Source organism: Lissotriton helveticus, chromosome 7, assembly GCF_964261635.1.
Source record: "Lissotriton helveticus chromosome 7, aLisHel1.1, whole genome shotgun sequence".
NCBI classification, from domain to species: domain Eukaryota; kingdom Metazoa; phylum Chordata; class Amphibia; order Caudata; family Salamandridae; genus Lissotriton; species Lissotriton helveticus.
The window spans coordinates 819955462-819970030 of NC_136068.1; the positions used below are offsets into that span (position 1 = coordinate 819955462).

The 14569-nt window shown below is 45.4% G+C and overlaps 1 protein-coding gene across 12 annotated transcripts in view; it reads right to left on the bottom strand.

Moving 5' to 3' along the window:
- PKD2L2 (polycystin 2 like 2, transient receptor potential cation channel) overlaps positions 1-14569 on the bottom strand; it is a 2146539-nt gene that overhangs the window by 888726 nt on the left and 1243244 nt on the right. For all 12 annotated transcript variants that reach the window (XR_013598682.1, XM_078653282.1, XM_078653287.1 and 9 more), the window contains one exon: positions 10232-10413. Coding sequence is in view for 11 of the 12 variants with exons in the window: in XM_078653282.1 (XP_078509408.1) it covers positions 10232-10413 (182 nt within the window). In the remaining variant the exon portion in view is untranslated. The remainder of the gene's footprint in view (positions 1-10231; positions 10414-14569) is intronic.

Consider the following 14569-nt stretch of genomic DNA (forward strand, 5'->3'; position numbering starts at 1 on the left):
GATGTGGCAGCGGGTGGGAGCTGTCATGCGAAGGGTGCATTGTCAGGTTGAAATCTCCTCTCCATATTAGGTGGGTCGAGCATATGCTTACTATGCGCGCCCATAAGGAAATGTAATAATCTTCATCGTCCACATTGGGTCCCTAGCTACACACCAACATAATGGAAGCCGATGCCAGCCTCTCCATGTCATGCAATATCTCCCTTGGGTCAAACGTGGAGCCCTCTTTGATGTACATGTCATGGCTATGGGCTGCGGCTCTAGGGGCACCTCTACACCACGCTATGTAACTACCTGTGGGCATACACGCTCCCGTTCAATCTGTGGTTCACTCTGTGGCAAAATACACTGTATTTCCTTTGACACGTTATTGGTGGTCTTGCACTCGATTCTGCTGCAAAACCATAGTATGCTGAACTGTTCAAGTGACATGTGCTGGTATAATGTTATAGACATACACACTATGAACACTGTGTCCAAAAGGAATATAGCACATATTTGGATACTTTATAGGAACCTTGTGCCTCACTAAACATGAACGTTTTCATACTCAGACCAGACTGTTGCCTTTCATTTTATAATGTTTGAAATCTGTATTGTTTATGTTGAAAGACTTACTGCTGCCGCTAATGCTGCGTTTCCTCTACATCAAAGGATGCTTTGACACGCCCCTTACTGAGATGCGCTGCACCGTAACTTTCATCTAGGGCGGTTCCCCACTATAAAAGGGAACCACACCCTTTTCATCGCGCTCGTTATTCTCTTCCTCTCCTGCTGGCCTCTGCTCGTTTTTCCCGTTGGTCGAGCAACGAAGTCGGAGCTCGAATTCTTCCCAACCCTTCAGCGCGGTGAGTTACAAATCTGAGGCACAGAGAATACATAACATTACAAAGGCAGCTCCTCGTCTAGAATCGAGTTAAGAAACCTTGTTGTTTTCTCTGAGAAATCGAGCAGAATATCTTTGAACTATGTTGGCAACTGAACATCTGCATAGCAGTGAAAGGTTTTAAACTCAGAACCTTTTGACAATTGCTACTGAATGGTTGAAGGTTAATTTTTGGAACTCTTGAAGGCAACGAACCTTTGAAAAAGAACTTGACTTTGGATAACTCATTTTCTTGTTAAAAGTTGCGAGGCAGGTCCTGCATATTCATCATAAAAGGAACTGGGGATAAAAGACTTTAAAGGTATAAGGCTGTGGTGGGTATAGCTTCTTTACAAATATGTTTTAACAAAAAGCATCAGTGTTAGGGTATGAATCATTAATATGTCTCATATGTCTTTCACAGTATTTACGTGCCACCAAGCCTTACCTTCAGTTTAAAGCAGTGAGGGAAACTCAGGTAAATGTTTGAACACGAATATATAGAATTCATCCTTGAAAAAACAGTCATTCTGTTTCATATTGTCATTATTTCTATTTTCAGATCTCCTTCCCTACTGTTCCTACCCCAACACCCTTTCCCCCGCCTGGCCACTCTAATCTGTGTCTTAACGACAATCAGACTTGGAGCTGCCAGGAGGTGGATCCTTCTATCATTGCGCAAGCTCTGAGGAACATCAGTCTCCTGACAGAACGGCACCGCTTTTTTAATGAGAAATGCCGCCCCCCTGGAAAAGGCAGAATACGAGGAGAAGTCCTGCGAGGCCCATCTTGTGGCTAACTGAGGCTGTTTATGGGGGTGGGTATGTGTTTCCTGTAGCATAGCTATGCTGACCTGGTGTCTGTCTAGATAGGCCAGTATGTGTCGATTATTTCTGGGATCTCCTAGCCCTCTAACATTCCAAGTGAGGAGACTCAGTCCTGCTACAGTATTGGTCTTTTGTCCCTCCCCCACCATCACCCCACCTCCTGTATATGCACTGGCATGTCAAGTCTGCACTGTTGACTGCAGGTGAGAAATTCCCATACAGTCTGGTTATAAGGACTAGCACGAAAAAACACCAATTTGGTAATGTCTACTTTTCTTCCCCAACATTCCCCCACAACGACGGCCCCAATTTGCAGTGTATAGTACCCTCCCTCTGAACCCCTCCCAATACATCCGAAAACATTTGAAATATTCGCGTTACCATGTCTCTGAGTGAGTAGAGCTCCCGCCCTGTTATTAGGTTAACTGTCATTCGTAACCAAGGGAAATCCCAATACAGAAACAGGCCTACACAGTGCAGCAGCAAATTCAAGAGAAAATAAATCTTAGAGACATTAGTGGTCTTTGGTGACAGTATCCTACTATCAAAACAACAGAGGCGATCGCCTGACAAAACAAACCCCTTAAGTGGAGAAGAGGGGTGCTCCCTAGAAGATGTGTGTCCCGGGGGGGCGTGACGGCTCCTTTTACACCATGGTGGTGTGTAGAAGGAGGCCCTGAAATGCTATTACTGTATTCGATAGGGTCCTCACCATCCATAAAAAAAGTCTACAGAAAGGGCGAATTGCAATATATTAATCGTATTTAGTGGTACCTGTGTAGTAAAGCAAATATCTATGCGGACAGGGTCAGCATGGCTACCTGCCGTTGTCTGCATGTTCATCTGTAGTCGCTATTCTCAGTCTTCTTCTTGATGCATCGGGCCGCCTCCGCCACTCGTCGGGATTCGCTCAGCTCTCTTTGCTGCCAACACAGTTTTTTTAATGCAGTCTGCCATCTGTTGTGGGGAGGTGCAGAGCTGCTGTTTACCATCGTAAGTGATCCGTAGTCGTGCATGATATAGCACTGCATATTCCACTCCTTCCTTCTGGAGTTTCTTTTTGATTGGAGAACAATTCTTTTGCGCTTCCTGAACATTTAAAGTAAAATCGGGGTAGAGTGAAATAGCATTGTTTTCGAAGACAACATCTTTCAGTTCTCATGCTTTACGCAGGGCTGTGTCGCGGTCGCAATAGTTGAGCAGTCTCGCGACTATGGTTCGAGGCGGTGCACCTAGCGAAGGCCTTGGCGCCAATGTGTGGTGCTTCCTTTCCACAAAGAGCAGCCTGGAGAACGTCTCCTGGCCGAAGCATGTACTGAGCAGCCGCTCCACATATTCTTCAATTCTTCCTGTGTTAGTGGTCTCGGGGACACCAGTTATGCGTATGTTGTTATGTCGTGAGCGGGCTTCAATGTCCTCATTTTTAGCTGCAATCACCTTCAGCAGTTTGTCAATATCTGTGAGCTATCCCGCCGCTTGCGTATGATCGTCTTCTAGGGTAAAGATACGTGCTTCAGCCTCCTTGATTCTCCTGTCCTGTTTTTCAATCTTCTGTGTAATCTTGTCCATTCTGGCGCACATGGAATCCCTCTTTCCCTCTATGGAGGCAAAGCTTGCTTTCATTGTGTGGAGCAGTGTTTTCATGTCTACCTTATCTTTGCCCTGCGCCTTTTGACCCACGTTATCTCGGTCAGGGTCGTGTGGTTGTCCTCTGGGCATCCTGTGGGAGTCAAAGTTGAGTTTGGGCTGTTTGCCGTCCGGCTTCCCCATTGCTCGGCCTCCTAGGCAGATGGGAGTCGCTTCCACCCACACTGAGCCGGCCCCCCCTCCGCCCGTACCAGGTGTAGCAGGTTATTATGAGAGGTTCAAGAACTAGTTGACGTGAGCGGCTTCTCTGCCCGGCCATGCAGAGGTGGGAGCGCTGTTTCAGTGCCCTTGGCTCCCCGTATCAGGATAGCTGTAGGTCTACGGTTCCAATGCGGGCAGTTGTCCAGCGTATAGCGACTGGGTCCAGGGATTGCAATCCGCGCCGGAGCCTCTCAAAGACCGCTTGGAGAACGCCCGTGCAGGCGCGGACATGCATCTCCTCCACACTCCCACGACTCAGCACGCCTTACCGGGTATATGCCGCTCCGGCTCAGCAATCTCGCCCAGCAGTGGCTGTTGGTCCATCCCAGCAGGGTTCCTCCGGGCTCTGTTGGCAGCGGGGCAGGCTAGTTAGTCACGGCCCCGTCATCCGTTTTCCTTCTTACAGGCCTCAATTGAAAACAGCAGTTCACAGGGTTATCGCAGCCTCTGGCGTCTCACAGACAGATTGGTTCACCTCCGATTTGCTTTCCAGTTCAATTAGGGCTGGATATTTTATCTGTAATATTTGCACACGTACAGGTGATCATCTGGTTATAACTATCAGCTTGTGCCCTTATTACCCTTATTACCCTTATTACCATGTTAAATTTAGTAGTTTGGAGTCTATCCCTGCTACAAAGAGAGCAAGAGTGTTCCATAAGTCCACTTGGATATTTAATTTATCAGAATGGTAATTTAGGGCGTTGGTTATAGTATGCGTAGTAATAAGCAAACTGCCCAATATTCCTGAATGAAGCTCTGCATAATCCTCATCTGTTCTTCTTCCCACTGAAAAGTTTGTATCATATTTAGCCAGTAAGGATAGATCAACTGAATTAAGAGGATTATTCATAGAGTCGGCATTCTCCGATTTATTTGACAAATATACACACTTAATTTCTATCACCTCGGGGATCAATGCCAGTTTTAAATCAGGATCTGGTCTCCCTATTGTTGATATTAGACTAAAAGGATCTAATTCTATTCAATTTATCTGGTTATTAGTGCTTGAAATAGCTTCCAGATTCATATTTTGACAGATTTGATCGCTATTATTATTGGGCAAGGATAGCTTTCTTGGTGATTGAGTGAAAGAGGGTAGAAATACATCATCAGTTGAATTTGACTCTATACCTGATGATATGCTAATCACCATATTATCTTCTTTCCAACAAAAGTCCAAAGCCACTCCATCTAGTGTTACACCATCTTTTTCATCAATTTTTTTGCCTTTTTCAGATCCATCAATAGTCTTAGGTGCTGCTGTTTTCCTGTTCCCAGTCCCACTGGACTTGGTCAATATAGTTGTAGAACAAGGAATATGAAGCTTTTACAACCAGGGAATGAGTGCCCAGCACTTGATTAGAGGCCATGTTATTATTTACCCTTGATGGTAGTTGAGGAGAGATGCCGGCGGCAGCCAGATTCTTATCCACCAATTCTTCCTCTGGGAGTTGCATACAATTAGATGGCATTATGTCCAATTCTATACTACTTATTTCCATTGTCATTGCATCTTTGGCCATCTTTTTTTTGTATACAAAGACATTTTCCTTTCTTTTTTTCCCACGTGGAAAAGTAGTCAGTGATAGTTGACTGGAGAGCCTCATTATGATTCTTTGCATGATACGGCTCAGAGGCTTTTAAAGGGCAAGCATTTGGGGGACAGGCCACAATTATTGTTGATGAATTTAGCTTTTCTTCAATTTGTAGGGCTGTCCCACTACCTACTGAGTCAGGATCATCTTTGACCATTCTCTTTTTTCGTTGCCTGATATGCTGTTGAAGCACTGTTCCACACAGGCGACCAGATCTCATGGTCCCAGAGTTATTTGGCTCACAGTGCCAGTCACTTAATGTATGCTTTATGTTTAAATACAACAGATTGTTAAGATTCCAGAGCTCAGAGTGGCAGTCACTTTATAGATGTGTTACGGTTAAACCCAGCTAGCTTTATAAATTCCAGAACCGTTAAGAAAAAAAAACTTATGTTGGACAATTACAATTGCCTCCTCGCCTTATTTCCAAAGAAAGATGATTTTCAGGGGTGGTGAAGCCTCCAAGGCGAGAGACCACCTAAACCACCTCACTTTCCTGCCTCTCTCTCCTCACAGGGTAGGTATCCGGGTCCTTCTAGGTCCTCCTAATTCACAGACCGCTGAAATTGCGGCCTCCTAACTGCCGAGACCTAATGCCACACCTGGTCACCTCGCACCGGATTAAGTCAACTGATGGAAGCGATTCACTATGGTAAAAGGGGGTGCTGTGCTCTGGTTGCTGGTGTGGGCAGGGCTCACCAGGACTGCCCACAGGCCGCAGCTGGCTCTAGCCTGGCCACCTCTGCAGGAACTCACTCGGAGGCAACTGTCTACAGCCGCCGTGCTTGCACTTGCAGTGTGCTGGAGTGTGCCGAAGTGTGCCTGAGCTTCTTTTGCCAGTCGGGTTCCTGTCCTGGCACCTTCCAAGGGATGCTGCGCCTCAGCTACCTGACAAGGTGCCGGGCAATTGTCAAGCAGGTGTCAAACTGGAGCCGAAGTAAGGTTGAGCTGTCTGGGCCTCACTGGTGTCTCGCGCTCAGGTTCTTTATCCCTGGGCACCTCACTAACTATGGCGACTACGGTTGTGGGTGTGACTACAATTGCAGCAGTCACTATAGTTGCGGCTCCCTCGGGTCTGGCGGGTCTGGGAGGAGAGGTAGAGGCAACAATTAGTGAGGGCCGACAGGCAGGCTGAATGCCGGAGGAAATGAGCCACAGAATTGCAAGGGCTGCAGAATCACAGGCTGCAACTTGTAACGCCGGTCGCTCCCTCTCGCTACTCTGATTCCACCACATAGCGCGACGGAGCAGGGCGGGCAGTCTGGTTACTCTGTGGGCTTGTGGAGTTGTACTCACAGGAAAGGGGATCGCGGTGCGGGGTGGCAAGCTCAAGCCGAAACCAGCCTGAAACAATGCGTCCCTCAGTTTGCCGGCGTCTCACTCAAAAACTTCCGGATTCGTCTGAATAGGGACTTATGTGGGTACACCAGTAGACAATTGTGGAGGCACGAAAGTACTTCACAGAGCCATTTTAGGAGAGAGCACAGTTGCTGGACCACAGCAGGCTAGGTGAAAAACACACTGACACCAGGCAAAAAAATGGGGTAACCGTGAAAGCAGATCCTACTTACCTACACTTTGAATTTAGTAAACACACACCAATACTAACTTGGTATATCTCCTACCTGGGAATATCAAAAACATAATAAATACTTCAAATCAGGCAAGTAACACAAGAAAAACATATGGGAGGTCAAACCATATACTAAAACAGTGGAATGTTAAATGGATGCCAAAACAGGACTAATACCCGAGGAGGGAGGACCCCAGGAGAAGCTCTGAACCACTAAAGGTAAGTAGCTAGGGACCCAGAGGAGCCTGAGTGCAGAGTGGTTATACTGGGTCAAACGTCCATAGGCTAACATAGGGTAAGTTGTGGTTGGATTTTTACTGTTCTTGGAACCTTTCCTAAGGACCACGAAGGAATCACTTGGATCAAGGATGGTTGGAGAGCCACCCCACCCGTGGATACCCAGGGAACCAGAATACCTACACCAATGGAGCCCTGGTGCATAGGGGTAACGTGGAGTGGGAACCGCCCATAGACACCAATGGAAGGTTGTGGAAGTTCAGCAGCTACAGCGTCACGTGTACCAGGCTGGTGGAACCAGGATGTGTAATCCAGATGAGAAGAACCTGAAAGCAGATGGGACAGACTCCAAACCACCTGGGGGTGACCAGGAGGCACAGGAGCACGATACCAGCCCTTGGATGGAGGTTCTTGGAGTAGCACGGTGAGCTTAAGAGTTGCTGCTGTGGGGATCAGATGAATTTGTAGAAGCCCAGGAGTCATCTACGAGCTGTCTCGTGACGATGGTGACGATGAAGACACAGAAGAGTCAGTGGCTGGCAGAACCACCAGCAAGCCTTTTCAGCAACAACAGTCGAGGTGGAGCAAAAGATGCTTGAATACAGACTTGTACAAACAACAATGTGGTTCTAATGGCCAAACATATGGTATTAAACCACGTATTAATGATCCAACTACTAGATCTTTGGGAGTGAGAGAAGAGAAGCACACTGGTTTTTTCCCCAAACATAAATTCAATTTCTATTTTAAAATGGTTCAAACCATACAATACATTAAGAAATGTACTTTGGTTGCTCTAGAGTACTGCATAGAAAAGGGTCCTTAGAGGTGTTCTTGTTTAGAGTGATATAGCTTGTAAGTATTTCAAATCTAGTTGGAGCAGACTTGGTTGATCTAAAGTGAGAAAAAACTGCATAGCCGTTGCCAATAAACTCAGGATAAGAGGTCGAAGTTGGCTGGAAGATGACCTTTGAAGAAGGGTCTTGAATATAACTGATATTGTTGCAAGTGGAACTGCCTCCCATTGGTGCATTTGGTTTAGCTGCTCCTCTAGCTAGAACCTCATTGGTCCACTGATGAGACATGAGTGGGAGGAAAATCTAACAGGGTTGGAGAGTAGCCTCAAATGTAAGAAAAAGAAGCAGAACATCCTAGAAGAATATGAAAGTAGGGGAGATTGTGAATTTCTATTTCACCTCTTTTTCCACCTCATTTATTTTTAATGATATTGTCTGGACCAACTTCAGAAAGTGATCAACTTCTATGCTTTGAAGTGTTCTGAGGAGCAAATTAGGGCAATGGTGTCTATAGTATCACAGCTGATGCAGGTGATAGATGATGAGAAGTTAAAGGTGCTAGAATGAAGCGAGGAGAACAAGACCACCTTGGAAATGGAGTCGAAGACATGAGGGCTACTGGAATTACCTCCCATTTAGGGGAGTTTGCCTGATAATACTATGAATCAGCAGGCTGTGGGAGCTTCCTTTCTTTTCATTATTGAAGCCATTCAGCAGAAAACTGCAGGGATCCCTTCAGTAAAGTTGTTTTCTGACAATGGCTTGATGTCAACCCCAAAGGAGAGAAACCAGAAGTCCTCGACATCAGCAGTAGTCTTGATGGTAAATGGCCTATGGACAGCGGCATTGATTGTGGCCTCAGTGTCGAAGATGGATTCGATGTTAAATGTACAGTAGTGTTTTACATCGATGCATGCCTTGACGTTCAATAGTGATACAACGTCAAATGTCTTGGCAGCATACCAGCCTTCAAAGATGAATATGCTGCCACTGTACCTGTCCTCTATCTTAATGGCAGGCAGGAGCAGCGCCTTTTCCCGTAAGGATGCCTCTCTTTGGATCTACCCAGCGGGGTGTCCCTGGAGAGTGCAGATGGAGCTGTACAGAAGGTGCCCCTTCCTCAGACCTTCCACAGGAGTGTCTTGAAGCCTCTCTTGTAGGCTATGGAACCTAACCTTCTCTCTGTCCTTGGAAGTTCTTCTGGACTTCTTCTGACAGTGGCAGCTGCCCTAATGAAAATGCTCTTCTGCCACGCAAACAATACAAATACACACAAAGATGAGGGCCAGTGGAGATTTATAGACCTGCAGGTATTCACTCCCAATTCATATAACTAAGACACAAAAAGAAACACCTGGGTCAGAGAAGAGAGAAAAAGGAAGAAACTAGCTGAACAGGGATATTCCTTTTAAAGGACGAATTCCCTCACCCACCAGAGGTGGCATGCTTCATCTTTGGGATTCTTCTCGGACAGGGACAGCTAATCACGGTGTGGGCATCAACTCCCTATCTCAGAAGAAGGAGCTCTTCTGATGTTTTTGGAGAGTAAGTAAAAACCCTGTTTTGAGCTCACTGCAGGGTTTCTATTTATTCTCCTAAAACATCCGAGGAGCTCTTTCTTCTGAGAGAGGGTGTTGTAGTCTGCACCGTGATCAGCTGTCACTGTACTAGGAGAATCCCTTTGCTTGTATGGTGGGTGAGTGAATTCGTCCTTTAAAAGTAATATACCTGTTCAGCTAAGTTCTTCCTTTTTACCTCTTCTCAGACACAGGTGTCTCTTTTTGTGTGTTAGGCAAACAATACACACGTCACGAGGATCTGAGTTGGACTTCTTGCCACGAGAAGGACACTTCACAAAAACCGAAAGCATTCTGTGAAAAAATGATTGCAGAAAATGATTAAAATATACCCATAGTCTTAAAAGGCATTAAGTGACAGCAGAATATACAGGTCTAGAAAGGTTTCCAAAGTCAAATAGCCAACAAAGGCCATGTGCAGTGCTCCGAGATCTTGTTTCCAGGAACTGGAAAGCATAACTGAACTGCCAACTGTGAGACATGGTGGGACTTTGGAGGAGGGTGACTCCTTAAAGGCACAGTGCAAGTTTTGCACCCTCCATGATTAGTAACCTAATTGCTAACACCTCTCCGCTTTTCCTTTCTTTTTTTAAAAAAAGGTTTGTGAAAGATATTTCTAGAAAACTTTACTTAAATTAGTGACTAGTTCAACTAAACTGGTTTCCTTTTTAAAAATCAACTAAATGAAATATGGCCAATTATGAGGCTGCAAAGACATTTCTGCTGTTGAAAGCATACTTGGAGGAGAACAGATATTGTGATTAGGGTACATGTGCTAAGTTACTACAACCGAATCCTTATTATTCTCAACATTTCTGCCTATGCATTACAAAACATAAGCTTAACATATTATTTGCTCCATTTAAACACAATGAATGTAAGTTGTAAACGCATGATTGGGTGACTTACATGCAGTTCGGAAATGTTGAAAATTCTTCCACTTGAGTACCGAATATAAGGTTTGCCAATTGGGCATATGCTAGGAATATAATAAAAAACATAAAAGCAAATCCAGTAATGTCCTTTGCACAGCGAGATAAAGTGGATGACAGCTGACTCATAGTGTTGCTGAAACGTATATATTTAAATATCTACAAGACAAAAGAAACTTAAATTAACATACATAATTACTTGGTAAAGCTTTCTCTACAAAATCATAATTTATATTGTTTTCAGAGTACAGTGTGAACAACCATACATCTACATTTCTTTTCCTATTGCCAGGTAATGGATCAAGACTGAAGGGTGACACTCTCTAGAAGTGGAATGACATTGACTGGACAAGAAAATGAATGCACCGATAGGAAGTGAAGAGATAACAAGGATCACATTTTGCTTTATAATGTGTATGTGACATATCAGTCAGTCAGTCAAAAAGCAACTTTATTTGGTTTATCATAATCATAAAGCATAGAGCAAAAAAATATAACAAGCATCAAACAGTAAACGTCATATTTCAGTAAAACTTTTAAAACATAACAAAATCTAAAAATCCCTAAGCTGATCCACCCCTTCTATTTATTCATTATCTACTTTCAATAAGAGGGTGTCCACTTGGGTCATGAATTTTACACCACGCAATTTAAAATATTGGAAATGCCTCTCATCCAGCTTATTACCGCCTGCCAGCAGGTACAAATTTGTAAGTCCTTAAAAGGTGCCATTAACAACTTCCTTCGTTCTATTTTTAAATGATCTCAAACGCACATCAAATGACATATTGATTCATTACGATATCCACACAGATGGCAATTTTCAGTTAGTTCTTTTCTTTTCCATGTAGGGACTACATCCTTTGTATTATAGTCACCCAGTCTGTATGCAGTAAACCTCTTCTTTAAAGATAGCCGAAAATGCGCCACTAAATAGGGTTGCGGTATTAATGTAGTATACAAATTTATTACCGCCCATGCGTGGCGTCGTTTGGACAGTCTTCTTTTGCCTTCCAGAAATGACAGTTTCTTGGCCGTGGCGTTACACGCTTTATTAAATGTTGTTCTCTCCATCTTTTGATTCCAGACTTCATCCATATCTAGTACCGCCTGGGCAGTTCGCAAGGAATTGCCCCATGTATTTGTTTTAAAAAATATATATATTGAGTTTGTGTTTCCGTCCAACAAAAATAGTTCAGTGATCCAGGTTCTGATGCTCTAAGTTTCCAGTACAATTTTACAAATGTTTCTTTTCTTTGGTATTCCTGATTCTGGAGGCCAAATTCCAGGCGCACCTGTGCTGGAGATGCTCCCTTTGGGAGATTAAAAACTGCTTTGTATGTTTTTGTCTGCAGTTCATTTAAAATAGCAGTTTCTTGGCCATGCCAGATTTCCATGTGACATATGTTTTAGCTAAATACTTGTGGTTATTACAAGCTATGGTGCTTGTCTCAGTCGCGCACTGTTCAACGGGTGTGTCTAAACACCAGAAACAACTAATCAGAATTAACACAACTTATCTGATTGTAATCTTGTATTTTTCAATCATCATTTTCAATTCAAACAATGATAGTTAAAGTACATATACATGGTTCTTCATGTTTTCAGATGCATAACAATATACAGTCATAACAACATCAATTCTTGATCATTAATACATCATTTGCGATACAGTGTATAAATCAACTTCATTTTAGAACATGCCCAATGCATTTCGGGACCTGACTGGTTCCTTCCTCAGGGGCCAATCTGAAAAATTAAATATACAATGTATTGTGTTAATGCCCATGGTTCTTAAACAACTAAAATGTATTCATGTTGTGCTTTATGTTTCATACCTTGTGTCAGTGTTGTCAACTGAACGGAGGAATCTGGTATCGACAACCAAGAGACACACTGAAAATGATGTATGCTGTCATGTTACTTAAATTAAACAACTCTAATGCTGATTTCAAAGAAAAAAGCTTACCGATATGTTCACAGTCTAAAATGATACTGAGCTGCCAATCAAAAACCAAATACGATCAACAGAGATAGCATTCAAAGGCACAATGAAATGTCAGAATTGCACCCACTGCAACAATGTTATAACGGTGATGGATCAAACCCAGATCTTTTGACTGGGTGTGAGTGTTTGATTGGTTCAGATGCACCGTCCATCACCACCCCCTTTTGTACCGCTTTGGCCGCCATAAGTGTGGCAGGGTATGCTCAGACGTGAGTCCCTTGCTCACTTTGCCACTGGATTCAAGCAAGCCGGGCTGAAGACGGCTGTAATGCCAGAAACCGGTCCTCGGAAGCTTGTTTCCGGTCCAGGGAAGGCATGGCTTGGCAGTTCGGGCTGGGCTGTTCCCATGAGGCACAGGGTCAGACTGATTTGCATATAGCCATGTCTGAACTGGGGTGGCAGAGTGGGCTAAAGAACGGTGATGGATCAAACCTAGATCTATTGACTGGGTGTGAGTGTTTGATTGGTTCAGATGCTCTGTCCACCACCACCCCCTTTTGTACCGCTTTGGCCACCATAAGTGTGGCAGGGTATGCTCATACGTGTGTCCCTTGCTCACTTTGCCACTGGATTCAAGCAAGCCGGGCTGAAGACGGCTGTAATGCCAGAAACCGGTCCTCGGAAGCTTGTTTCCGGTCCAGGGAAGGCATGGCTTGGCAGTTCGGGCTGGGCTGTTCCCATGAGGCACAGGGTCAGACTGATTTGCATATAGCCATGTCTGAACTGGGGTGGCAGAGTGGGCTAAAGAACGGTGATGGATCAAACCCAGATCTTTTGACTGGGTGTGAGTGTTTGATTGGTTCAGATGCTCCGTCCATCACCTCCTCCCTTTGTGCCGCTTTGGCCGCCATAAGTGTGGCAGGGTATGCTCAGACGTGAGTCCCTTGCTCACTTTGCCACTGGATTCAAGCAAGCCGGGCTGAAGACGGCTGTAATGCCAGAAACCGGTCCTCGGAAGCTTGTTTCCGGTCCAGGGAAGGCATGGCTTGGCAGTTCGGGCTGGACTGTTCCCATGAGGCACAGGGTCAGACTGATTTGCATATAGCCATGTCTGAACTGGGGTGGCAGAGTGGGCTAAAGAACGGTGATGGATCAAACCCAGATCTTTTGACTGGGTGTGAGTGTTTGATTGGTTCAGATGCTCCTTCCATCACCACCCCCTTTTGTACCGCTTTGGCCGCCATAAGTGTGGCAGGGTATGCTCAGACGTGAGTCCCTTGCTCACTTTGCCACTGGATTCAAGCAAGCCGGGCTGAAGACGGCTGTAATGCCAGAAACCGGTCCTCGGAAGCTTGTTTCCGGTCCAGGGAAGGCATGGCTTGGCAGTTCGGGCTGGACTGTTCCCATGAGGCACAGGGTCAGACTGATTTGCATATAGCCATGTCTGAACTGGGGTGGCAGAGTGGGCTAAAGAACGGTGATGGATCAAACCCAGATCTTTTGACTGGGTGTGAGTGTTTGATTGGTTCAGATGCTCCGTCCATCACCACCCCCTTTTGTACCGCTTTGGCCGCCATAAGTGTGGCAGGGTATGCTCAGACGTGAGTCCCTTGCTCACTTTGCCACTGGATTCAATCAAGCCGGGCTGAAGACGGCTGTAATGCCAGAAACCGGTCCTCGGAAGCTTGTTTCCGGTCCAGGGAAGGCATGGCTTGGCAGTTCGGGCTGGACTGTTCCCATGAGGCACAAGGTCAGACTGATTTGCATATAGCCATATCTGAACTGGGGTGGCAGAGTGGGCTAAAGAACGGTGATGGATCAAACCCAGATCTTTTGACTGGGTGTGAGTGTTTGATTGGTTCAGATACTCCGTCCATCACCACCCCCTTTTGTACCGCTTTGGCCGCCATAAGTGTGGCAGGGTATGCTCAGACGTGAGTCCCTTGCTCACTTTGCCACTGGATTCAAGCAAGCCGGGCTGAAGACGGCTGTAATGCCAGAAACCGGTCCTCGGAAGCTTGTTTCCGGTCCAGGGAAGGCATGGCTTGGCAATTCGAGCTGGACTGTTCCCATTAGGCACAGGGTCAGACTGATTTGCATATAGCCATGTCTGAACTGGGGTGGCATAGTGGGCTAAAGAACGGTGATGGATCAAACCCAGATCTTTTGACTGGGTGTGAGTGTTTGATTGGTTCAGATGCTCCGTCCATCACCACCCCCTTTTGTACCGCTTTGGCCGCCATAAGTGTGGCAGGGTATGCTCAGACGTGAGTCCCTTGCTCACTTTGCCACTGGATTCAAGCAAGCCAGGCTGAAGACGGCTGTAATGCCAGAAACCGGTCCTCAGAAGCTTGTTTCCGGTCCAGG